Raw genomic sequence first — 25630 nt, 5'->3', positions numbered from 1 at the left:
AGGAAAAGAGTAAGTCAAGTGAGTGTTGGTCCTCCAGAGAGTGAGAATGGGGAGCTAATAGTAGATAATAAGGAAAGGGCAGATGCAATGAACAAATATTTTGCTTCTGTCTTCACAATCGAGGATACAAAAAACATTCCGACAATAGCTGTAAATCAGGAGGTGGAAGGAAGAGAGGAACTTGGTGAAATTACAGTCACGAGGGAAGTGGTACTAATCAAACTGATGGGGCTGCGGGCTGACAAGTCCTCGGGTCCTGATGGACTTCATCCTAAGGTCTTAAAAGAGATAGCTTGTGAGGTAGTAGATGCGTTGGTGTTAAGTTTTCAAAATTTGCTGGATTCTGGAAAGGTTCCATCAGACTGGAAAGTAGTAGTAATATTCAAGCGGTGGGGGGGGAGAGGGGGGGTGGTGCGTGGTGCGGAGGCAGAAAACAGGTAACTGTAGGCAAGTTAACTTGATATCTGTCGTGGGGAAGGTGTCAGAAATGATTATGATTGAGTTTGTAGCTGGTCACTTAGAAAAACTCAAGGTAATCAGGAATAGTCAGCATAGTTTTGTGAAAGGGAAATCATGTTTAACCAATTTGTTGGAGTTCTTTGAAGGAGTGACATGTGCTGTGGATAAAGAGGAGCCTGTTGATGTACTGTACTTGGATTTCCAGAAGGCATTTGACAGGATGCCACATAAAAGATTATTGCGCAAAGTAGGAGTTCATGGTGTAGGGGGTAAAATATTAGCATGGATAGAAGATTGGCCAGCTGGCAGAAAACAGAGAGTATGCATAAATGGGTCCTTTTCTGATTGGCAGGATGTGATGAGTGGAGTCCCACACAGGTCTGTGCTGAGGCCTCAACTTTTTACAATTTATATCAATGACTTAGATGAGGGGAGCAATGGCATGGTAGCTAAATTTCCAGATGACACAAAGATAGGTAGGAAAGTATGTTGGGAAGAGGACATAAGGAGGTTGCAGACTGATAGAGATAGGTTGAATGAGGGGGTCAAAAATCTGGCAGATGGAGTTTAGTGTGGGAAAATGTGAAGTTGTTCACTTTGGCAGGAAGTATGAAAAAGCAGAGTATTACTTAAATGGAGAACGACTGCAGAATTCTGAGGTGCAGAGTGATCTAGGTGTTCTAGTGCAGGAGTCACAAAAAGTTAGTATGCAGGTACAGCAGATAATAAAGAAGGCTAATAGAATGCTCTCCTTTACTACAAGAGGAATTGAAAATAAAAGTAAGGATGTTATGCTTCAGTTATACAGGGCATTGGTGAGACCGTATCTTGAATAGTGTGTGTAGTTTTGGTCTCCTTATTTAAGGAAGGATGTAAATGCGTTGCAAGCGGTTCAGAGGAGGTTTACTAAATTGATACTTGGAATGAGCAGGTTATCTTATGAGGAAAGGTTGGACAGAGTGGGCTTGTTTTCACTGGAGTTTAGAAGAGTGAGGGGAAACCTGATTGAAGTTTATAAGATCCTGAACGGTCTTGACAAGGTGGATGTTCCTCTTGTTGGGGAGTCCAGACGTAGGGTGCACTGTTTTAGAATTAGGGGTCGCCCTTTTAGGACAGAGATGAGGAGAAATTTTTTCTCTCAGAGGGTTGTGCGACTTTGGAATCTCTGCCTTGGAAGGCAGTGGCGGCGGGTCATTGAATATTTTTAAGGCGCAGGTAGATAGATTATTGTTAGGCAAGGGATTCAAGGGTTATCATGGGTAAATGGGAGTGTGGCACTCGAAACACAAACAGATCAGCCATGATCTTATTTTTATTTATTATTTTTTATTCGTTTCATGGGATGTGGGTGTCGCTGGCTAGGCCAACATTTATTGCCCATCCCTAATTGCCCATGAGAAGGTGGTGGTGAGCTGCCTTCTTGAACCACTGCAGTCCATGTGGGGTAGGTACACCCACAGTGCTGTTAGGAAGGGAGTTCCAGGATTTTGACCCGGCGACAGTGAAGGAATGGCAATATAGTTCCAAGTCAGTATGGTGTGTGGCTTCGAGGGGAATTTGCAGGTGGTGGTGTTCCCACGCATCTGTTGCTCCTGTCCTTCTAGGTGGTAGAGGTTGCAGGTTTGGAAGGAGCTGCCTGAGTAGCCTTGGTGCATTGCTGCAGTGCATCTTGAAGATGGTACACACTGCTACCACTGTGCTTCAGTGGTGGAGGGCGTGAATGTTTGTGGACGGGGTGCCTATCAAGTGGGTTGCTTTGTCCTGGATGGTGTCAAGCTTCTTGTGTGTTGTTGGAGCTGCATCCATCCAGGCAATTGGAGAGTATTCCATCACACCCCTGACTTGTGCCTTGTAGATGGTGGACAGCTTTGGGGAGTTAGGAGGTGAGTTACTTGCCACAGGATTCCTCGCCTCTGACCTGCTACTGTAGCCACGGTATTTATATGGCTACTCCAGTTCAGTTTCTGGTCGATGGTAACCCCCAGGATGTTGATAGTGGGGGATTCAGCAATTGTAATGACGTTGATTGTCAAGGGGAGATGGTTAGATTCTCTCTTGTTGGAGATGGTCATTGCCTGGCACTTGTGTGGCACAAATGTTACTTGCCACTTATCAGCCCAAGCTTGGATATTGTCCAGGTCTTGCTGCATTTCTACACGGATTGCTTCAGTATCTGAGGAGTCGCAAATGGTGCTGAACATTGTGCAATCATCAGCCAACATCCCCACATCTGACCTTATGATTAAAGGAAGGTCATTGATGAAGCAGGGGAAGATGGTTGGGCCTAGGACACGACCCTGAAGAACTCCTGCAGTGATGTCCTGGAGCTGAGATGATTGACCTCCATCAACCACAACCATCTTCTTTTGTGCTAGGTGCAATTCCAACCAGTGGATAGTTTTCCCTTTGATTCCCATTGACTCCAGTTTTGCTGGGGCTCCTTGATGCCATACTCGGTCAAATGCTACCTTGATGTCAAGGGCAGTCACTCTCACCTCACCTCTTGAGTTCAGCTCTTTTGTCCATGTTTGAACCAAGGCTGTAATGAGGTCAGGAGCTGAGTGGCCCTGGCGCAATCCAAACTGAGCGTCACTGAGGCAGGTTATTGCTAAGCAAGTGCCACTTGATAGCATTGTCAATGACACCTTCCATCACTTTGCTGATGATCGAGAGTAGGCTGATGGGGCGGTAATTGGCCAGGTTGGATTTGTCCTGCATTTTGTGCACAGGACATACCTGGGCAATTTTCCACGTTGCCAGATGGATGCAAGTGTTGTAGCTGTACTGGAACAGCTTGGGGCGCGGCAAATTCTGGAGCACAGGTCTTCAGTCCTTTCGCCGGAATATTGGCAGGGCCCGTAGCCTTTGCAGTATCCAGTGCCTTCAGTCCTTTTTTGATATCACGTGGAGTGAATCGAATTGGCTGAAGACTGGCATCTGATGCTGGGGACTTCAGGAGGAGGCCGAGATGAATCATCCACTCGGCACTTCTGGCTGAAGATTGTTGCAAATGCTTCAGCCTTATCTTGTGCACTGATGTGCTGGGCTCCCCCATTATTGAGGACGGGGATATTTGTGGAGCCACCTCCTCCTGTTAGTTGCTTAATTGTCCACCACCATTCATGACTGGATGTGCAGAACCGCACAGCTTAGATCGGATCCGTTGATTGTGGGATCACTTAGCTCTGTCTATCGCATGCTGCTTTTGCAGTTTGGCATGCAAGTAGTCCTGTGTTGTAGCTTCACCAGGTTGACACCTCATTTTGAGGTATGCCTGGTGCTGCTCCTGGCATGCCCTCCTGCACTCTTCATTGAACCAGGGTTGATCCCCGGCTTGATGGTAATGGTAGAGTCGGGGATATGCCGGGCCATGAGGTTACAGATTGTGGTGCTGTACAATTCTGCTGCTGCTGATGGTCCACAGCACCTCATGGATGCCCAGTTTTGCATAGCTAGATCTGTTCGAAATCTATTCCATTTAGCACAGTGATAGTGCCACACAACACGACTGAGAGTATCCTTAATGTGAAGACGGGACTTCGTTTCCACAAGGATTGTGCAGTGGTCACTCCTACCAATACTGTCATGGACAGATGCATCTGTGGTAGGCAGATTGGTGAGGTTGAGGTCAAGTATATTTTTCCCTCTTGTTTGTTCCCTCACCACCTACCGTAGGTCCAGTCTAGCAGCTATGTCCTTTAGGACTTGGCCAGCTCAGTCAGTAGTGGTGCTACCGAGCCATTCTTGGTGATGGATATTGAAGTCCCCCACCCAGAGTACATTCTGTGCTCTTGCCACGCTCAGTGCTTCCTCCAAGATTCAACATGAAGGAGTACTGATTCATTAGCTGATGGGGGCTGGGGGTTGGTAGGTGATAATCATCAGGAGGTTTCCTTGCCCACTTTTGACCTGATGCCATGAAACTTCATGGGGTCCAGAGTTGATGTTGAGGACTCCCAGAGCAACTCCCTCCTGACTGTATACCATTGTGCCGCCACTTCTGCTAGGTCTGTCCTGTCAGTGGGACAGGACATACCCAGGGATGGTGATTGTCATTGTTTGTAAGATGTAATTCAGTGAGTATTACTATGTCAGGTTGTTGCTTGACTAGTCTGTGGGTCGGCTCTCCCAACTTTGGCACAAGCCCCCAGATGTTAGTAAGGAGAACTTTGCAGGGTCGACAGGGCTGGGTTTGCTATTGCCATTTCCGGTGCCTAGATTGATGCCGGGTGGTCCGTCCGGTTTAATTCCTTATTGACTGTTTTTTAGCGATTATGTCCAACTGAGTGGCTTGCTAGGCCATTTCAGAGGGCATTTTAAGAGTCAAGCATATTTCTGTGGGTCAGGAGTCACATATAGGCCAGACCAGGCAAGCAGAGCAGATTTTCTTCCCTAAAGGACATTAGTGAATCAGGTGGGTTTGTGCGACAATCAACAAAGGTTTCATGGCCATCATTAGACTAGCTTTTTAATTCCAGATTTTTTTATTAATTGAATTCAAATTCCACCTTTTGCCATGGTGAAGTTTGAACCTATGTCCCCAGGGGAATACCCTGGGTCTCTGGGTTACCAGTCCAGTGACAATACCACTACGCCACTGCGTCCCCAGTGGCAGAGCAGGCTCATGGGGCCAAATGGCCTACTTCTGCTGCTAATTCATATGTTCGTATAACCCATTCAACCTTTCTTCATAAGATAAGCCCTTCATCCTCGGAATGAATCAAGTGAACCGTTTCTCAACTGCTTCTAATGCAATTATATCCTTTTTCAAATAAGGAGACCAAAACTGTCCACAGCACTCCAGATGTGGTCTCATCAAAGCCCTATACAGCTACAATAAAACTTCCCTACTTTTACACTCGATTCCCTGTTATGAAAGTGCTTCCATTTATAAAAACTTTTTGAGGGCTCGTGCTTTAAAATGGTGGAAATTGATTCATTTGGAGTATTGAAGAGTTTCCATGGATGTTGGACTTTGTGTTTTTTTTTAAAAAAAGGTCACTGGAAGGACTTTGGGACTTTGTTTAAAAACATACTTACTGAAAGTCACATGTCTTCAGCTAAGTAAAAAGCAGGTGCCTTCTGACAATGGAAGTTGTTTACAGAGAAGTGACATGTCAAGATTTATGGTGGTCAAGAGTTGGTTTGTTTGGGATTGTTTTGAGTCAGTGGGGAGTGGGGGGGGGGGGGGGTGTCAGCCTGCTAAGAGAGAAGACCAGTTCATCCTTTCTCCACATCTCTGAGAAACCCTGGGAATCCAGGGATAGCTGAAACCCCTAATGCCGTATTTCTCCTGAAAATCCTGCCACACTAATCCTTGACTTTGCCTGAAGAGAACTGCTCCAAAAGATCCCAGTGACAGCTGTCAATGAGTATTTGGGACACCAGAATAAAGGGTCAACTGATATCATTCCATATCCTTTCCTTTTCCTTCAAGAATTAACAAGTATTTGGCCAAAGTTTTTCTTTTTGTCTTTTTTGTAAAGAGATCTCTGCAAGAAAACCTCAACATTTCTTCTTTAACTGTTATGTGTGTGTTGGGCTAAGTTAAAAGGGAACTTTCATATTTCAATCTGTGTGTTAATGCTTTGCATCTTTACTGAATATGTATTGTTTTATATTAAATTAGTAATTTTGTTGTTTATTAAAGAAACCTTGTTGGTGAATTTTATTCTGAAATAAAAATAGAGTATATAATTGGCCATATTGGTAGCTGGGTAAACATTTAAATATATGTTGTGACCCGTGGAGAAGTGGAACGAGAGAAAGACAGTGCACTTCACCTGCTTCAGTTGTAACACTGGTAATAAATGCCAACATTCCATTTGCCTTCCTATTCACTTACTGTACCTGCATACTAACCTTTTGTGATTCATGTACTAAGACACCCAAATTCCTCTGTATGACCGAGTTCTGCAATCTCTCTCCATTTAAATAGTATACTGCTTTTCTATTCTTCCCGCCAAAGTGAGCAAACTCACATTTTCCCACATTATACTCCATCTGCCAAATTTTTTCCCGCTCACTTAACCTATCTATATCCCTTTGTAGACTCTTTATCTGCTCTTGACAACTTACTTTCATTTCTAGCTTGGTGTTATTGGCAAATTTAGCTACCATACATTCGATCCCTTCATCCAAGTCATTGATATAGACTGTAAATAGTTGAGGCCCCAGCACTGATCCCTGTGCCACTCCACTGGTTACAGCTTGCCAACCCGAAAAAGACCCATTTATCCCTACTCTCTGCTTCCTATTGGCTAACCAATCCTTGATCTATGCTAATATGTTATCCCCTACACCATGTAGTCTTATCTTGTGTAGTAACCTGTGATGTGGCACCTTATCAAATGCCTTTTGGAAATCCAAGTACACCACATCTACAGGTTCCCCTTTATCCACCTTGCTTGTTACTTCCTCAAAGAACTCTAATAAATTGGTTAAACACAATTTCCCTTTCACAAAACCATGTCTGATACCAATATGATCTTCTAAGTATCCTGCTATAACCTCCTTAATAATAGATTCTAGCATTTACGCTACAACAGATGTTAGGCTAACTGGCCTATAGTTTCCTGTTTTCTGTCTCTCTCCTTTCTTGAATAAAGATGTTACATTTGCTATTTTCCAGTCTGCTAGGTCCCTTCCGGGATCGAAGGAATTTTGGAAGATGATCACCAATGCCTCTATCTCTGCAGCCACTTCTTTAATGACACTGGGATACAGGCCATCTGGTCTTCGGGACTTGTCAGCCTTTAGGTTCAATAGTTTACCCAGCACCTTTTCTCTGGTGATGGTGATTGTTTTACATTCCCGACTCCTTTTCACCTCTTGATATTTCAAGTATCTTTGGGAAGCTTTCTAAGTCGTCTACAAGACAGACACAAAATACCTGTTCAACGCCTCCTTTTATTTCATTATCAGTTCCCTAGACTCGCTCTCTAGAGGACCAACACTAGCTTTAGTTACTCTTTTCCAATTTAAATACTTGTAGAAACTCTTACTATCTGTTTCTATATTACTAACTAGCTTTCTCTCATACTCTACTTTCTCCCACTTTATTGTTTTTTAGTCATTCTTTGCTGGTTCTACCACTAATCTTTGCAGATTTGTACAATGTTTCTTTCAATATGATACAATCCTTAATTTCCTTATTTAGTCACCGATAATGCATCCTTCTCAAAGAGTCTTTCTTTCTCACTGGAATAAATCTTTGCTGTCATTAAATATCTCCTTAGAAATCTGCCACTGCACCTCTACTGTCCTACCTTTTAACTTAGTTTCCCACTTCACTTTAGCTAGCTCTGCTTTCATACTCTTATAATTACCTTTATTTAGGTTTACTCCTAGACCCACACTTCTCTCCTTCAAACTGAACGTGAAATTCTATCATGTTATGATCGCTGTCACCAATAAGCTCCTTCACCATGAGGTTATTGATTAATCCTGCCTCATTGCACATTATCAGGTCTGAAATAGCCTGCTCGCTGGTTGGTTTGAGAACGCACTGCTCTAAGAAATTGTCCCAAATACACTCTATGAACTCATTTTTCAGGCTATCTTTGACATCTGATTCGCCCAATTTACATGGAGATTAAAGTCACCCATGATTATTGTGGTACCTTTCTTACACGCCCCATTTATTTCTTCCTGTATACTCTGTCCTACAGTGTAACAACTGTTAGGAGGCATATAAACTACTCCCACAAGTGCCCTCTTACCTTTCCTATTTCTTATCTCTACCCAAACTGATTGTACATCTTACTCTTTCGAGCTAACGTATCTCTCTCCACTGTATTAATTACATCCTTAATTAACAGAGCTGACAGTCACAGTGCATAAGCATGAAGTCCCATCATCACAATACTGCAGAAACAAATTAGGTTTTTGAATGGACAATTATTGTGGCAATTAAATATTTAAAGCAAGAAGTAAAGAAAGAACTTGCATTTATATAGTGCCTTTCACAGCCTCGGGCTGTTTTAAAACCTTTCAAAGCCAACAAAGTACTATTGAAGCGTAGTCAATTGTTGTAATATGGAGAAGTGCACCAAGCAATTTACACACAGCAAGGTCCCAGAAAGAGTAACGAGATAATAACCAGATAATCTATTGGTTGAGGGATAAATATTGGGAGAACTCCCCTGCTCATCTTCAAATAGTGCTGTTACATTCCAGAAAGTCAGTTGGTGAAGGATAGTACTAGAGCCCACCTTTACTCAGTCTAACATTTATTTGGAGTAAAACATTACCTCCTAACTAAACCGTACTACACTTTCAGTAAGTGTCTCTTTATATGTGCTCAAGTGAAACCCCAATTAATTCCCGCCACCTGCATATAATTAAACTCAATTGATTTACAATTAACAAGTATCATTGGATCTTTTATATCCACCTGAGAGGGAAAACAGGGCCTTGGTTTAATACCTCATCCAAATGACAACCACATCCGACAGTGCAGCACTCCCTCAGTACTCCACTGTAGGTGTCATCTTAGATTATGTGCTCAAATCCATGGAATGGTGTTTGAACCCACAATCTTCTCACTTAGAGATCAAAGTGATACCACTGAGTCAAGGCCAACACTTGACATGGAAATAAAAAGGTAAAAATTCTAATGATGGCATTAATGAAACAGAAATGCACATGGCAAGACTTCTGCCTGACTGTTACACATATCCGTTTCTAACTGAACTTCTTTTTCTGCCCAATTTAAGTTCATAGGGAGCGTTCCCATCAATAATGTCGGTGGTGCCTAAGAGCTAGCACACATGTTGGACAAATTCTGGGAATGCTGATGCAGTTATTTGAAGGTCCGCAACTGCCTTTTAAAGTGGAGCTGAACCAGAAGTTGTACCTTGCACCTTGCTTTCCTGATTCAGCAATTTTCACTGCAAAACTGGTCCAAGAGGATGGCGATCTGCCAGTGCTTCAGTTAAGTGGAAGTTCTCATGCATGAAACCAACCATTTAGAGTTATTTCAACTATCTACATCTAGCGTTCACAATGCACTTCTGGTGGATGTCGGCAGATATTCAGAGCAGGAACCGTGAACAATTTGTTCCTCTCCATAGCCCAGGAAGTTTAAGATTCAAAGTAGTATACATAGGTTCAAAGAGGCTGACTCAGTACTGGCCAAGAATCGAACATAGGATCTTCCTGGTTATTATGACTCAACATACAACACATTTACTTAGAAGCCATGGAGCTAGTTTCAACCAAGCCTTCTTGATTTACATTCAACATGAACAAAAGAGATAAAGTTTTAAAATAATGGCAATGGTTTAATTTAATAGCCTTCTGTACAGTCGTACAGAAAATTTGTTAGAAATGTCATAAATAACAAGGGTAATTATACTCCAAGTACAGTATATTCAGTGTATCACAAGTGTAGCATTTTGTTTCATTTTACGTGAGAGATTAAGTGCCAAATCTCACACTAATGCTCACTTTAGTCATCTATTACTGCTGCAGTTAGTCATAGCTTCTAAGTGCTCAGTCACAAAACTCTAGAATGGCTAAATCTATAGACAGTTTGGAAAATAACACAAGTTAAATGCACCCTGATAGTTTGGAACACGTCCTATAATGTTGCTAACTGCTGGTTATGCCATAACTCCCACTATCAATATTCACATTTAAGTCAATTTGCAAATCACAGCAACTGAAAAAGGTTCCTAATTGGCAAAAGCACTTACAGTCCATTATGATAAACTTTTCTTCTGATGACATGACACAACCACAGAATAGTATAACAGAATTTCAATGGATCTTAAGCTGGCAGCACACCTTTAAAGGTAATTCTTTTTAAAATCTACTCAAGACTTTTGTAGTATTAATAAATTGAGAAATATCTTTTACAAATATGCATTCCTAGGCCATGGGCCAAGACAGGAAAGCAAAGCCACATGTACATTTTGATGTTGAGTTACTGCAGCATGAAGCACCCACAGGAAAATGCTGAAGGCATTAACTGATACGAATTACAAATGTATGTTTGTCTAGATAACACAGGTAACAGCACATCAAAAGTAATTAATTGATTGCAGAGCATGTTGAGATGTCCTGGGAATGTGATCAAGTGCTATATAAAACCAAGCTCTTTATCCACCTTGCATGCATTATAAATAAAAAGTCAACCAAAACAGTCTTTGTTCCATTAAAAGTAAAAAAAAAAATACTCTCTGCACCTTTGAACTCTGCCGTATAAATGAAAGTCTGTCCACAGAGCTTATGTCCAGGAGGTCTTCAACACCATCTGTTAATCCTGACAGCGAAGAGCGCTTCAGCCAGTTTCCTATAATGAAATACATGATTCTCAATGGTCATTTCTACACTTTGTATGGTCTCTGAGACATATTTTTAGTTTCCAGTTCCAATCAATTTGACACATTATAATGCTGCACCAGTATACAGCTCAAGAGTTATTCTTTAACTTTTTCCCCATTACATCTCCATTGATGTCAACCACTGTCAATCTTTTAGGCGGGAGGGCTGAACAGTCTTCACACAGATTTCTCATAAGAAGACATCAGTACTGATCTATAACTGTGCAAAGCAGAGGTGCATACCTAGAATATTTGATACGATATGATATACGATAACCAATACAGAGAGATGGCTGCAAGATGACCAAGGCTGGGAACTAAATATTCAAGGGTATTTGACATTTCAGAAGGATAGGCAGAAAGGAAAAGGATGTGAAGAAGCTCTGTTAATAAAAGGTGAGATCAGTACAGTTGTGAGAGATGATCTTGGCTGAGAAGATCAAGATGTAGAACCAGTTTGGGTGGAGATAAGAAATAGCAAAGGAAAGAAGTTACTGGTGGGAGTAGTTTATAGGCCCCTAACAGTAGCTACACTGTAAGACAGAATATAAATCAAGAAATAGCGAGGGTTTGTAGGAAAGGTACTGCAATAATCATGGGCGATTTTAATCTTATATAGATTGGACTAATCAAATTAGCAAAGGCAGCCTTAAGGATGAGTTCATAAAGTGTATTAGGGACAGTTTGTTAGAACAATACAGGAGCAGGCTATTTTAGATCTGGTAATATGTAATAAGACAGGTGGGCATCGAATGCTTGGAGACTGCGGAAGTGCTTTCACCATATTATGGGGAGGACCCTTAATTCAAATAAATGCAATGGGCATATGATCCTAGCTCACTTGAGGCACACTGGCCTTGGACATCACAGATATTTCTATAAATAGGATATTGAACAGGGTCTCAGACTTCATTACCCTATAATGTCTATCAGGACCACATGTGCCAAGTACTACGTTATTCGCATTAGATATAAAAAGATAAATAATTATAATACTGAAAATGCAAAATAAAAGCAGGAAATGATGCAGATCCAAGCCTGGATGGAGTGTCACCCCCAAGTGGTTAACCTTTATTGTTCTTCAGATGCATTTTCATTTTTACCAGTATGAATATTTTCTTCTGTTCTACTACCAGAATAAAAGTCATGTTTTATCCATTTTACTCTGTCAGCTATTCAATTTATTAACTTCATTTCTCTACAGCTAAGGAACAGGCCATTAAAAAAAAACAGCTACGCCTTGTAACTAACTCCAGTCTTGATATCTTGATAATGAACATTCATTGAAAAAATAACTTCCTTTATAGTTTCTTAGAGAAGCAACAGCGAAACAAAAAAAAAGCTTAACTGCCACTGACCAGCATGCAAGTGTTTACAGACAATTAAAGGCAAGTTCCTACTAATTTTAATACTCTCCTCAGATTATGGATATTTGAAACAAGATTTCTTCTGTTTCTTTAGTAAAATATGTTTTAAAGAACTTATAGTTGAATTATGGACATGGATTCATCTAGAGATTACTGAACTTTATGTTTTTTTTAAAAAGGAAGATTAACAGAAGGTTTGGGAATGAGTGAAATGTAAACAGACTGGAAGGCACCTGTGTCCAAATAACCCAGCAGGGGTTGTGCTTTTGACTTGGGAAAAAATATTTGCAAAGGAGAGACAGGCGAAGATTTACAGTTGCCATGCGCCTTGCTTCTGAACAGTTTTGGTTTTATTTTGAACTGTTACAAAAAGTCAATTACTGTGTGTCTGCCAGGAGAAGACAGCTGATATCTTTCTCTGTTGAAAAGAATTCCTGCATCAAGTGTGTTTACTATTTCATCCTGTATTTGAAGAAACCTTTACTGCTACATTGCTGCTATAAAACCTAAGAAAATCCTTGTTGCTGCTTCCTGCTGTCAAGCCTGACTGGAGCTTCTGTGGTGCATCTCTTGAAAGGTCTAGCCAAACTGATCTTCAATATCACCTGGAAGGAACTGTTCTGGGAAGATCCTAGTGACAGCCGCCTATTCGCAGTTGGTACACCTAATTAACAAAGGACATCTTAGCATACCTTCTTTTCAGCCGAAGTGGTTTTATTTTAATTTGCTCTATTTCTTTGTAAACAAAAATCCCTTTTATTTTTTATGGTTAACTGGTTGTGTATGTATATATGTGTGTGGGGCTAAGATAAATAAGGGCATTTAATATTTCAATTTGTGTGTATGTTTTACTTTATTATTGGTTAAGTCTTGGTTTATAATGAACAGATAATTTTGTCATTTATTAAATAAACCTGGATGGTGTGCTTTATTCTGGGGAAAAATAGAGTATCTGATAAGACTGTTTCGGTAAGTGGGAAAATTTAAATATATGTTGTGACCTGTGGAGAAGTGGGACTGAATTAACCATGCACTCCTCCTGCCTACAAGAATGGTTCCAGGAATGAGGGACTTCAGTTATATGGATAGATTGGAGAAGCTGGGGTTTATTGTCCTTAGAGAAAGAAGGTTGAGAGGAGATTTGATAGGTGTTCAAAATCATATAGGGTATAGATCTAGATAGGGAGAAACTTCCCATTGGCGGAAGGGTCGAGAACCATACAACAACAATTTAAGGTGATTGGCAAAAGAACCAATAGAAACATCTAGAAAAATGTTTTCATGCAGCAAATGGTTAGGAGCTGGAATGCATTGCCTGAGAGTTTGGTGGAGGCAAATTTAATTGTGGCTTTCAAAAGGGAATTGGATAAGCACCTGAAGAGAAAAGATTTGCTGGGCTATGGGGAAAGGGCAGGGGAATGGGACTAGCTGAGCTGCTGTTTCAGGGAGCTGGCATAGACATGACTGGCCTCCTTCTGTGCTGTAACTATTCTATGATTCTATGATATAATTAAAAACACATAAGATGAGACATTGTTTTACTTTAAACTTATCTTTTAATAGAAATCTGTCTTTTGTAGCTGAATTTTAATATGTAATTTTTTTCTCCCAAACCAATACTTATTATATATGCTTTATATACGCATGCCCTACCTACTTATATACTTGTAACAGGACTAAACATTATGTTGCCTAGAGGAACAGAAAATTACCTATAGGAAGTTTGAGTTTCTTCCTCAGGGATATTCTTCTGGATCGTGATCGTGACCGTGACCGTCTGTCTGTGGTGGTTCCAGAATGAGCTGTTGTGCATTCAGAAGTGTCTTGCTCAGATTGGCTACTTGTGTCACTTGCAGCACTTTGCGATTTAAACATTTTGCGCCAAAAGTCTTTCCGACCCAAAAGAGCTCCAGGCATTTGTTCTTCACTGTGTAATTAAAAAAACAATATTCTGTTAAAAAAAACTCAATCGATACCATTACATGTAAAATCTTGCAACAGAAAAGTACATTCAAACGCAAGAACATTTTATTTACCACAGTGCATTACATGTAAGAAGGTCAATCATGAAAATGCTTCGGTTTATGATAATTTTGGGACTGAACTGCATAGACCTAAAATAGGACACAGGGATCACAATGCACTATAAACCTGTGTCTGTTCAAAGTGAAGCAGACGGAACGCACTGCTGAGTGGCTGCACATCACAGCAAAGGGCAAATATTCGTGCAAGGCTAGCATTACTTAAAGCCAGCCTGCACCTCTTAAAGGAGAGGTGCCTTCTGGTTGCAACATCTGCTGGAACTCATTAAAGAGGAGTTGAAAAGCAGGAAAAATCACGAAAAATGGCGCCATAGGCCAGAGAGCATGCCCCAAGATTCTCCAGTGCAGCAATGGGGGCCTCGATGCAGGAGGTGCACAGAAGGAGAGAGGTCCCTTTCCCACAAGAGGCCAGGACAGTGGGAGTCAGTAGCCTTTGCAGACAATGAAAGCAGTCCAGCCCCGAGGATCTGATGCTGTGCCACAAGAATAAGGCAATATAAAATTAAGGGTACAATTCTAAAAGGGGTGCAGGAGCGGAGGACCTGTGAGTATATGTGCACCAAGCACTGATGGTGGCAGGGCAAGTTGAGAAAACAGTTAATAAAGCATACAGGATCCTGGGTTTTATAAATAGGGTTCATAGAGTACAAAAGCAAGGAAATTATGATAAACTTGTATAAAGCACTGCTTCAGCCTCAACTGGACTATTGTGTTCAGTTCTGGGCACCACACGTCAGGAAGAGTGTGAAGGCATTAAAGAGAGTGCAGAAAAGATTAATGAGAATGGTTCCAGGGATAAGGAACATCAGTTACGTGGATAGATTGGAGAACCTAGGCTGTTCTCCTTGGAGAAGAGAAGATGAAGAGGAGAATTGATAGAGGTATTCAAAATCATGAGGGGTCTGAACAGAATAGATAGGGGAAAACTGTTCCCATTGGTGGAAGAATCCAGAACCAGAGAACACCAAGTTAAGGTGACTGGCAAAAGAAGCACGGCGACATGAGGAATAACGTTTCATGCAGCAAGTAGTTAGGATCTGGAATGCACTGCCTGAGTGTGTTGTGGAGGCAGATTCAATAGAGGCCTCCAAAAGAGAACTGGATAATTATTTGAAGAGAAAAAATTGCAGAGCTACAGGGAAAAGATGGGGGAGTGAGATATAGGTGAGTTGCTCTTGCAGAGAGCCAGCACAGACACGGCAGGCCGAATGGCCTTCTTCTGTAACCATTCTATGATTCTAAGTTTAATGACCTCACGTGAGTGGAAAAGGTCAGTGAATGCATATTCACATGCTATATCCTACCAACTGCACAACTAGTCTTACACACTACTCCATTCACCACACCACCTTCACTTGCCTTTTAAAAATTCTTTTATGGGATGTGAGTGTCGCTGGCAAAGCCAGAATTTGTTGCCCATCTCTAATTGCCCTTAAGAAGGTGGTGGTGAGCTGCCTTCTTGAACCGCTGCAGTCCATATTACAATTATCTAATTCATGGTTTGTATTAATATTTCAGAGATCATTTTTAGTTTTGGGGAATTAAATGTATAGCTGCAAGAATTTACAAAGTTGCAGACCATCCAAGATTTAAAGTTCAAAAATCTCTCCATGAGCACTTACAGAGACAGAGCTAGAGAGATGAGAGCCATAAAGCAGCAGGTGGCCTTATTTGGTTGAGAGTTGAAGCCAGATAGTCTGGAAGGGATTGCTCTGTCATTGTTAGCAATATCAATTATTCATGTGGGAGTTGGAGGTAATTAGTTTAAATTGTTACATGTACCACATTGCTATGGAAATAGATGATGCAGGGGGTGCCTGTTTGTCATGTGTCTTTTTAAAATTTCTGTACTTGCTGATGGAGCATTTCTGACATCCTGTCCCACGATGTTAGTTTTCTTGAGGCTGATGGTTAGGCCAAATTCGTTGCAGGCAGCCGCAATCCTGTCGATGAGTCTCTGCAGACACTCTTCTGTGTGGGATGTTAATGCAGCATCGTCAGCAAAGAGGAGTTCCCTGATGAGGACTTTCCGTACTTTGGTCTTCGCTCTAAGACGGACAAGGTTGAACAACTGCCATCTGATCTTGTGTGGAGGAAAGTTCCTTCTTCTGAAGGCTTGAACGCATGTGAGAGCAGCAGTGAGAAATAACCTGTCTCTCGATACAGAAATCAACAAGCACATGGGAAAGGCGTCCGCTGCTATGTCCAGACTGGCCAAGAGGGTGTGGGAAAATGGCGCACTGACACGGAACACAAAAGTCCGAGTGTTTCAAGCCTGTGTCCTTGCTCTACGGCAGCGAGGCCTGGACAACGTATGTCAGCCAAGAATGATGTCTCAACTCATTCCATCTTCGCTGCCTCCGAAGAATCCTTGGCATCAGGTGGCAGGACCGTATCTCCAACGCAGAAGTCCTCGAGGTGGCCAACATCCCCAGCATATACACCCTACTGAGCCAACGATGCTTGAGATGGCTTGGCCATGTGAGCCGCATGGAAGATGGCAGGATCCCCAAGGACGCATTGTACAGCAAACCCGTCACTGGTATCAGTCCCACCGGCCGTCCATGTCTCCGCTTTAAAGACCTCTGCAAACGCGACATGAAATCCTGTGACATTGACCACAAGTCATGGGAGTCAGTTGTTAGTGATCGCCAGAGCTGGCAGACAGCCATAAAGGCGGGGCTAAAGAGCGGCGAGTCGAAGAGACTTAGCAGTTGGCAGGAAAAAAAAGACAGAAGTGCAAGGAGAGAGCCAACTGTGTAACACTCCCGACAACCAATTGTATCTGCAGCACCTGTGGAAGAGTCTGTCACTCTAGAATTGGCCTTTGTAGCCGCTCCAAGCGCTGCTTCACAAACCACTGACAACCGCTAGGCGCTTACCCATTGTCTCTCGAGACAAGGAGGCCAAAGAAGAAGAAGTACTTGCTGAAACAGACTGGCAGTTGGTTTTTGAAAGTTAGTTGGCTTTTGGAAAGTAGTTGCCTTTAGGAGCAGCTGGACTCAGGAGCAAAGAGGCCATCAGGAACCAGGGGTGTTTCTGTTTTGAGTAAGCCCAAACTCAAGCTGGGAAATCCACATTCTGAAGGTGTTGGATGCTAGTGGGAGAATCCCCAGGAGATCTCATACCTCGGAAGACAGCTGAGAATTTAAGGAAAATCAAAGTGAATTCCTAAAAGCTGTGGTACACTTTGGATTGGTGCCAGGAGAGGTGAACAAACTACCAAGATCCTGTAAAGTATACAGGAACTCATGGGGTTGAAGTAAAAGTCAAAAGGGGGTGTTCTGTTGATTCTTAAAGTATACATATTCATGTTTTGTTAAGATTTTAAGTTTAAAGTATGTGATTTCAAATTGTAATGTTAAGTTAGTAGTGTTTTGCTTTGTTTAACACTTGTACCATAAATATTTTTGTTTAAAACATGAACTCTTGTGGTGTAATGCTTTCAGTTATTACTGGGAATTCGACGTTCTCTTTTTAAAAGTTAATGGTCCCAAATGGGATCGCACGAATATGGTGTAAGTACACCCACAGTACTGTTAGGGAGGGAGTTCAGGATTTAGAGCCAGCAACAGTGAAGAAATGGCAATATAGTTCCAAGTCAGGATGGTGTGCGGCTTAGAGGGGAACTTGTAGCTGGCTGTGGTCCCATGCATCTGTTGCCCTTGTTCGTCTAGGTGGTAGAGGTTGCGGGTTTGGAAGGTGCGTTTGAAGGAGTCTTGGCAAGCGGCTGCATCTTATAGATGGTACACACTGCTGCCACTGGGGGCCAATGGTAGAGGGAGTGAATATTTAAGGTGGTGGGTGAGGTGTCGATCAAGTGGGCTCCTTTGTCTTGGAATGGTGTTAAGCTTCTTGAGTATCATTGGAGCTGCACTCATCCAGGCAAGTGGAGAGTATTCCATCACACTCCTAACTTGTGCCTTATAGTGTCAGGCTTTGGAGAGTCAAGAGGTGAATTAGAATTGTCAGCCTCTGACCTGCTCTTATAGCCACAGTACTTATATGGCTGGTCCAGCTGCTGGTCAATGGTAACCCCTAGAGTGTTAATGGTGGAGGATTCAGCAATGGTAATACCTTTGAATGTCAAGGGGAGATGGTTAGTTTCTCTCTTGTTGGAGATGGTCATTGCCTGGCACTTGTGTGGCAGGAATGTTACCTGTCACTATGTCACTTATCAGTTCAAGCCTGAATGTTCTACAGGTGTTGCTGCATGCGGGCAAGAACCATTTCAATATCTGCGGAGTTGCGAATGGTACTGAACACTGTGCAATCATCAGTGAACATCTCCACTTATGACCTACCAACAATCTCTAACAAACATGACTCGTACCTTACTCTCATAGCCTCATCTCACCCTCACACACTTAGTACTGCTGCAAGCAATAAACTTGCATCTTACACACACTGCCAGCTATTCAACTGTGCCAGGCCCATCAGCCAAACACATTGCACCAAACTCACTTACACACTTCTCTCTCTCTCTTGCAGGGTAAGATGACCCATAATCAAAGGTAGCAGCACATAACCAACAGGGGGCAATCACAGCTGCACGTCCTCATCCCCAAGGAGGAGCAATGCTGGAAATCATTGCAGCATCTGTCACTGAGCCTGTGGCCAGTGGCAGGGCTGAAACCATAGAGGACAACAGTATATTCCTACCAAATCCACCTTCTACATCATCTTTATCCAACAATCTGTTATGATTTACAATCTGCAGATGGTGTAACCATGCACCTCTTGCCTTCCCCCTCTTCCCTCACTCCAACCCTGCCCTTGTGCCTTTATGCTTTTAGATACCCGAGAACTGCCGCCTGGTTAGGCAATGGTGTTAGAAGCTGAAGTCCTACAGGAAGAAGAGGCTGATGAAGAAGAAACACCATCATTCAATTTGACACTCGTAGCCACCAACTCAGGTCCTGGCACTGTACATTAGAGTGTAGCGTAGATGCGGGTTCTGCATGTGGTGAATTACTGGGCACGAGTAGGCTGCAGCCAGGCTGGAGGAAAGGATAGCATAGGTACAAGCTTCCCTGAGGTCAAGGTCGCACACGCGTTCTGCAGTAGGGGACTCAGATGAGGAATTTGATGGGGCAATGTATGGAAAAAGGCTGATAGGCATGCACACAGAGATGCTTGGTGCATTGGCTGGCCTGCAAGAAAGCCTGCTGTCATTACCAAGGAGCATGGAGACGTCCAGTCCCAATTTGAGACATGACTTTTTGCAGAGCTTGGAGAACATGCTTTCCAGCGTGGCAGTGGTGGAAAACTCTTACGGAATCAACCATGATGCAGCATCTGATGTCTGATGGCTCAACTTCCATTGCAGCACAAGCAGAAGCCACCCAATGTCTGAGTGCTGCAGGAGAAACTCAAAAGAGATCATGAAATTTTGACTTGTTGCCACACAGGCTCAGACTGCTGCCATCATAGTTGTGGATACCAGTGCTAAAAAGGAGTTTGCAAGGTCTCACAGCAGTCAAGCAGTCTGCTCCAGCAGATTACTCAGACACCACCCCAGGGGAGTGGCAAAGGCTCCATGAAGCATAAACCCACTGTCTTCTCTCAGGATGACAGCATTCATGCTCCCACCACTGCGACTCCTCCTGTGCCCTTGCTGTTGCCTGTCAGGCAGCCGTCCATGCCGAGGTTGTGCAGTCAAGAGACCAAGCCTTCTTGCCCCAGAGCTGTTCGAATGCATCCTGCACGGCCATCTGCAGTCTCCCCACTGAAAGTCAGCAGCCTTCCACAATCCATGTTGCAGCTACTGGGGTAGCACTGCACAGGAGCACCAGAGCAGGCAAAGGCACCTGCAAGACAGACACTAAGGGAATGCACAAGGGAGAATAGTTGAATTTTTTATGCAATATTAGATGTTTTGTTGGATAGTAAAGGTATAGAACGGTTGTTTTGTAGTGGCTTTTACTTCAGGAATGGGACCGACAGGATGCTGTGATGGTCCATATCTGAGGGATGGTAAGAGGTGGGGTTGTTGGATAATGCAGATCAGGGATTGAATTCACGGAAACCGGAGTCAAACTAGATGTTCACGGACAGCCTGTGCAGAATGTAGATGAGCCTGCTGCCTCTGTTCTTCCCCCTGCTGCACCTCAATCTCCTTCTGCTCTTCCTGAGGTGGTTGCCCAATCTGTGGTCTCAAGGGCTGTGTCTTCATGAGGGCCAGGTTGGGGAGGATGCAACATACTACCAAAAATTAGAGTACCTGCTCCAGCAAGTACTAGAGGGCTCGATGATGTTTCTTGTGACAGTATAGCTCTCATTGTACGCATGCTGACCACGTGTGGTTGAGTTGTAGAGGGGAGTCATAAGCTTGGAGGCATCCTCTGGTTTGACATGGAGTCTGAAAGATTGCTGGAGCAGCAGACTGACACAGAATGAAAGCACTGTGACTGCTGCCAGGATAGTGGGCATTCAGCATGATGTGCTGAGCTGGTTGCACACCAACTGCACATTCAGTGAGTGGTAATCTTTGTGGTTATAGTACAATCAGCATTGAGATGTGGTGCCAGCAAAGCCAAAAGTGTGCAGTCAATGGCTCCCTATACTACAGGGGTACCCTCTATTCTGGCAAAACCACGTGTATGCTTTGCCTGGTTCTCTCTGTTTAGATGGAAAACAACAAAGTCCCCTGTGCTGGCGTAAAGTGCCTCTGTCACCTCTTTGATATAGCAATGGATGGTGAACTGGGAGACATTAGATATGTCATCTGTCCAGTCTAGAAAGATCCTGACATTAAGAAGCTTGGGACCATAGTCACCTTCACGGCCACGGGCAGTACCATCCACGTACAGCTCTGGGGCTCAAAGTCTGGTTCCAAGAAGTGGCAGAGTTTTGTGATCATTTCCTTCGTGAATCGCAGATGACAAACTGTTCCTGGCTTAGGTGGAGGCAAGAGAGTTGCTCTGGGAAGACCCTAGGTGGATGAGGCTTCCAGTTGAGAGCCCTCCTCCCCTCTCTCTGTGAGAAGCTTCTTTTGCTAATTACTTTAAATCTGTGCCCTCTGGTTCTCAATCCTTCCACCAATAGGAACAGTTTTTCCCTATCTGCTCTGTCCAGACCCCTCATGATTTTGAATACCTCTATCAAATCTCCTCTCAACCTTCACTCCTCCAAGGAAAGCAGTCCCAACTTCTCCAATCTATCAACCTAACTGATGTTCCCCATTCCTGGAACCATTCTCATGAAACTTTTCTGCACTCTCTCCAATGTCTTCACATCTTTCCTAAACTGTGGCCCCCAGAACTGGATGCAATACTCCAGCTGAGGCTGAACCAGTGTTCTATATAAATTTAACATAACTTGCTTGCTTTTGTACTCTATGCCCCTATTAATAAAACCTAGGATGCTATATGCTTTATTAACTGCTCTTTCAACCTGTCCTGCTACCTTAAATGATTTATACACATATAGACCCAGGTGCCTTTGCTCCTGCACTTCCTTTACAATTGTAACCTTTATTTTATATTGTCTCTTCATGTTCTTGTTATGTTACGTGAGCGCTTCTGTTTTTCTGTGCAAACTAAGAAATTATAGCTGGATTGTGGACACTGATTCATCTGGAATCTATATTTTAAAACTGAAGAGGCTGAATTTTGTTTTTTTTTTAAAAGGAAGGTCAACAAAAAGGTTGACCAGTAAAAAAGTACTGGATGCACTTTCAAGTAAACATAGCAGGGCGTTTGACTTAAGAGCTATTTTGTTGTGACAAGACAGGATTTATGATTATCATAGGACTTGCCTGAAAAAAAGAAGTTGGTTTAATTTTGAACTGTTAAAAGCCAGCTGATTTTTGGAGTAAAAGAGGCAGCTAGAGTTTGTTTCTGGATCTGCCAGGAGATCAGAAGAAAATCCAGACAACTGTTGCCTCTCTTTGAAGAATCCCTGCTCTTGAAAAGCAAATCCTATATCAAGTTGTACTGTTGCCTCCTAGATTTTGAAGAAATCTGGAATGTTTGCAAAAACCTTGCATCTTTAAAAGAACTGTGCATCGGACACGTGAGAACTGAAATCTTTGTTGCTGCACACCTGCTGTAAGACCTATGTGAAGCCTTCTGTAGTTGAATTTCTTTGAACCCACCTACCCAAACAGACTGCTCATCATCATTGCCTAGAAAAATTCCTAGTGGCAGCTACCTATTCGACTTTGGGACACCTCACCAAAACAAAGGTCTTCCATCTCTTCTCTTCAGTTTAAGTTATTTGTTTCTATTCCTTCTATTTCTTTCTAACGGCTGGTAACAAAAATCCCTTTTTTTGTCCCAGTTAACCAGTTGTGCATGTGTGTGTGTGCTAGAATAAAAAATAAGGGGCTTTAATATTTCGATTCGCGTATATATTTACTTCATTATTGGTTAATACTTGGTTTATAATAAACAGATAATTTTGTTGTTTATTAAAGAAACCTGGTTGGTGTGCTTTATGCTGGGGTCAAATAGACGATCTAATTAACTGTTTTGGTAAGTGGAAAAATTTATTGATATGTTGTGACCTGTGGAGAAGTGGGACTGAATTAACAATGCACTCCTCTCACCTCAGGCGTAACACCGACCAAAATAAATCACTTCACACTTATCTGCATTAACTTTCATCTGGCACTTGTCCGCCCATGCCACCAACTTGTCCATGCCCTTTCGGAGTCCTACACTATCCTCCTCACAGTTTACAATGCTTCCAAGTTTTGTATCATCTGCAGGTTTTGAAATTGTGTCCTGTACAACAGGTCTAGGTGATTGATATATATCTCAGGAAGAGCACGGGTCCCAACACTGACATCTGGGGAACTCCACTACAAATCTTCCTCCAGTCTGAAAAACAGCCATTAACCATTACTCTCTGTTTCCTATCACTCAGCCATGTTCTTATCCATGTTGCTCCTGTCCCTTTATTCAAAGAGCTATAACTTTGCTCACAAGTCTGTTGTGCAGCACTTTATCAAATGTCTTTTGGAAGTCCATGTACACCACAACAACAGCAGTGGCCTCTTCAACCCTCTGTTACTCAAACAAATTAGTTAAACACGATTTGCCCTTAACAAATCAATGCTGGCTTTTCCCTAATTAACCCATATTTGCCCAAGTGTCTATCAATTTTGCCCCAAATTATCGTTTCTGGAAGCTTCCCCACCAGCAACATTAAACTGATTGGCCTGTAGTGGCTGGGCTTACCTTTACACCCTTTTTTGAACAAGGGTGTAACATTTGTAATTCTCCAGTCTTCTGACACCATCCCTGAATCTAAGGAAGACTGAAGAATTATGGCCAGTGCTGCCGCAGTTTCCACTCTCACGTCCCTCAGTATTCTTGGATGCATCTCATCCGGTCCTGGTGCCTTACAACTTTAAGTACATACAGCCTAACAGATACCTCCTCCTTATCAATTTTAAACCCTTCAAGTCTCTGAATTACCATTCTTTTACTATGTTGATGATCCCTTTAGATAGCCACGGTGGGGTGGGTGTTCTTCCTGCTGCTGAATACATGTTCAGCTGTACGTGTTTAAGAGAGGGCATTAACTAGAGCAGCGAGATTCAAAATGGCAGCATTGGTATCAAATCAGAATTAGACACTGAATGACGTCATGATCTGCCGACACTGCAGATTACCAGTGCATGCTTTTAAACCCGCGCTAAAGCTCTCACCAAGATAGTGTTTGGCGCAAGCTGTGCCAGAAGTGAGCAGAAGCAGCGCACATGCCATTTTGGTACTCAAATGGCACCCACATCACGAAAACCACAGGCACAATAGAGCCAAATTTTGTGGCCCTGCACTTTGAATTATACTTGTATTACATATTTGTTTCTAATATATAAAAACATATCTATGATGATCATGATGTAGCTTAGGAGATGATAGGGTGAGTGTTTCAAGGTATCATTCAAACAGTGAGTAAAACCCTACAAACCAGATAACACATCTTCCATTTATATCCTCCACAAACCAAAGGCATTCAAACCAACAGTCTGCTCAGTTCCCTGACCTGCATTAAGGAATGAGTTACCAAACTGAACGACACATTTACTTGAGAAATTAAAACAGCATTTTGGTGGAAACATAAGGGGCTAAAAATTGAGCAGTAATGTTAATCGGGTGCAGAGGTCACAATTTGTGATCTGTCCACACCAGTTCCGATGGAGGTGGGCAGAACACAATTTTGGGGCTGCCACCTCATTTCCATGATTGTAGCAAAGGGCCGAGCGGCTCCTGGCTGCCTCTGCACTCAGCAGGGAGCCTAATAGCGTGATGCTGATAGCATGTGGTGCAGCCAGTCTTCTGCGCTTAAAGGCAGTTTGGCCCTCTTAAAGGGAGCTGTACTGAATGACAGAAGACTGCCACTGAACACCACTGCTACAATTCTGAAAGAAGGAAAATAGAACACCAGGACAGGAAGGAGACTCCAGGGTCATGAATGAGCCACTGGAGGCCTTAGTGGTAGAACTGGACAGCAGAAGATACAACATGGTTCTGTGGCGGGTCAGGAGGTCCTCAAGGACAACCCTCTGAAGGGGTTGGGAACAATTGTCCATGGAGGTCAATTCCTGGTGTCTGGACCCGAGGACCTAGCAGCAGTGCCACTAGTAGTCTAATGACCCCATGCGGGTGATAAGGCAGTGAATGCATCTTCACATGACATCTCCTACCCACATCCCCACCAGCCCCGCATGCTCAATGTACCACACCCCTATCACTCACCCATCAGCAACCCTGGCACTCAGCACTCATGCCTAACATCCGAACATCCTACCTCACCCTGACACACTTACCTATGCTGCCAGCCTCACTTTTACCTCTCACTGCCTCCACATACCTGCAGCTATTCATCCATGGCAGGCACATAACCCAAACACAGTGACATTCTTCCCTCTATCATGTAGGACAAGGTGGCACACAGTAGAAGGAAGCGGAGTGGAACTGACAGGGACGTCTACAAGTCCTGAGACTGATGGCAGAGATGGTTCTCCGCATCATGGGGCCTGTTGTGACAGACAGCATGGCATCCGGCGTCGCTGAGAACACTGAGGATGACATTATGTTCCTGCCTAATGCCCCTTCTCAAATATCAGCTCACCCTCATCCTGCTATCTGGTATTATGAGCAAGCATCAGATGGTGTGACATTTGTTTCCCAACCCATCCTCCTTACCCAACTCCAATTTTCCCCTTTTGATTTTCTGTTTTCAAGCATCCAAGAACTGCCATCTGCCCAGCTACAGCAGCCCCAGGAGGAGGAGATAGAGCAACGCCACACCACTGTTGATGAAACCTGGTCACTTGCCTAGGCCAAGGGTAAAGGATGGTTTACTTGTCAGCTCACTGGAGGAAAAGGTCACAGACCAGGCCTGCTACAGGGGACTCAGATGAGGATGAGACAGAATTTTGTCACTATCAAGGCATATGGAGGAATCTGGATCTAACTTG

General features: G+C 43.0%; 1 protein-coding gene across 1 annotated transcript in view; it reads right to left on the bottom strand.

The window, feature by feature from the left end:
• Positions 1-25630, bottom strand: part of LOC137372405 (protein unc-80 homolog) — a 500647-nt gene that overhangs the window by 318990 nt on the left and 156027 nt on the right. Inside the window, exons 20-21 of the mRNA XM_068036292.1 lie at positions 13867-14081; positions 10650-10756 (exon numbers count right to left, since the gene is read on the bottom strand). Of these exons, the coding sequence (XP_067892393.1) occupies positions 10650-10756; positions 13867-14081 (322 nt within the window). The remainder of the gene's footprint in view (positions 1-10649; positions 10757-13866; positions 14082-25630) is intronic.

This window comes from Heterodontus francisci, chromosome 7, assembly GCF_036365525.1.
Source record: "Heterodontus francisci isolate sHetFra1 chromosome 7, sHetFra1.hap1, whole genome shotgun sequence".
NCBI lineage: Eukaryota > Metazoa > Chordata > Chondrichthyes > Heterodontiformes > Heterodontidae > Heterodontus > Heterodontus francisci.
Note: the sequence above shows the minus strand (reverse complement) of the source record. Positions and strands in the feature narration are given on the sequence as shown.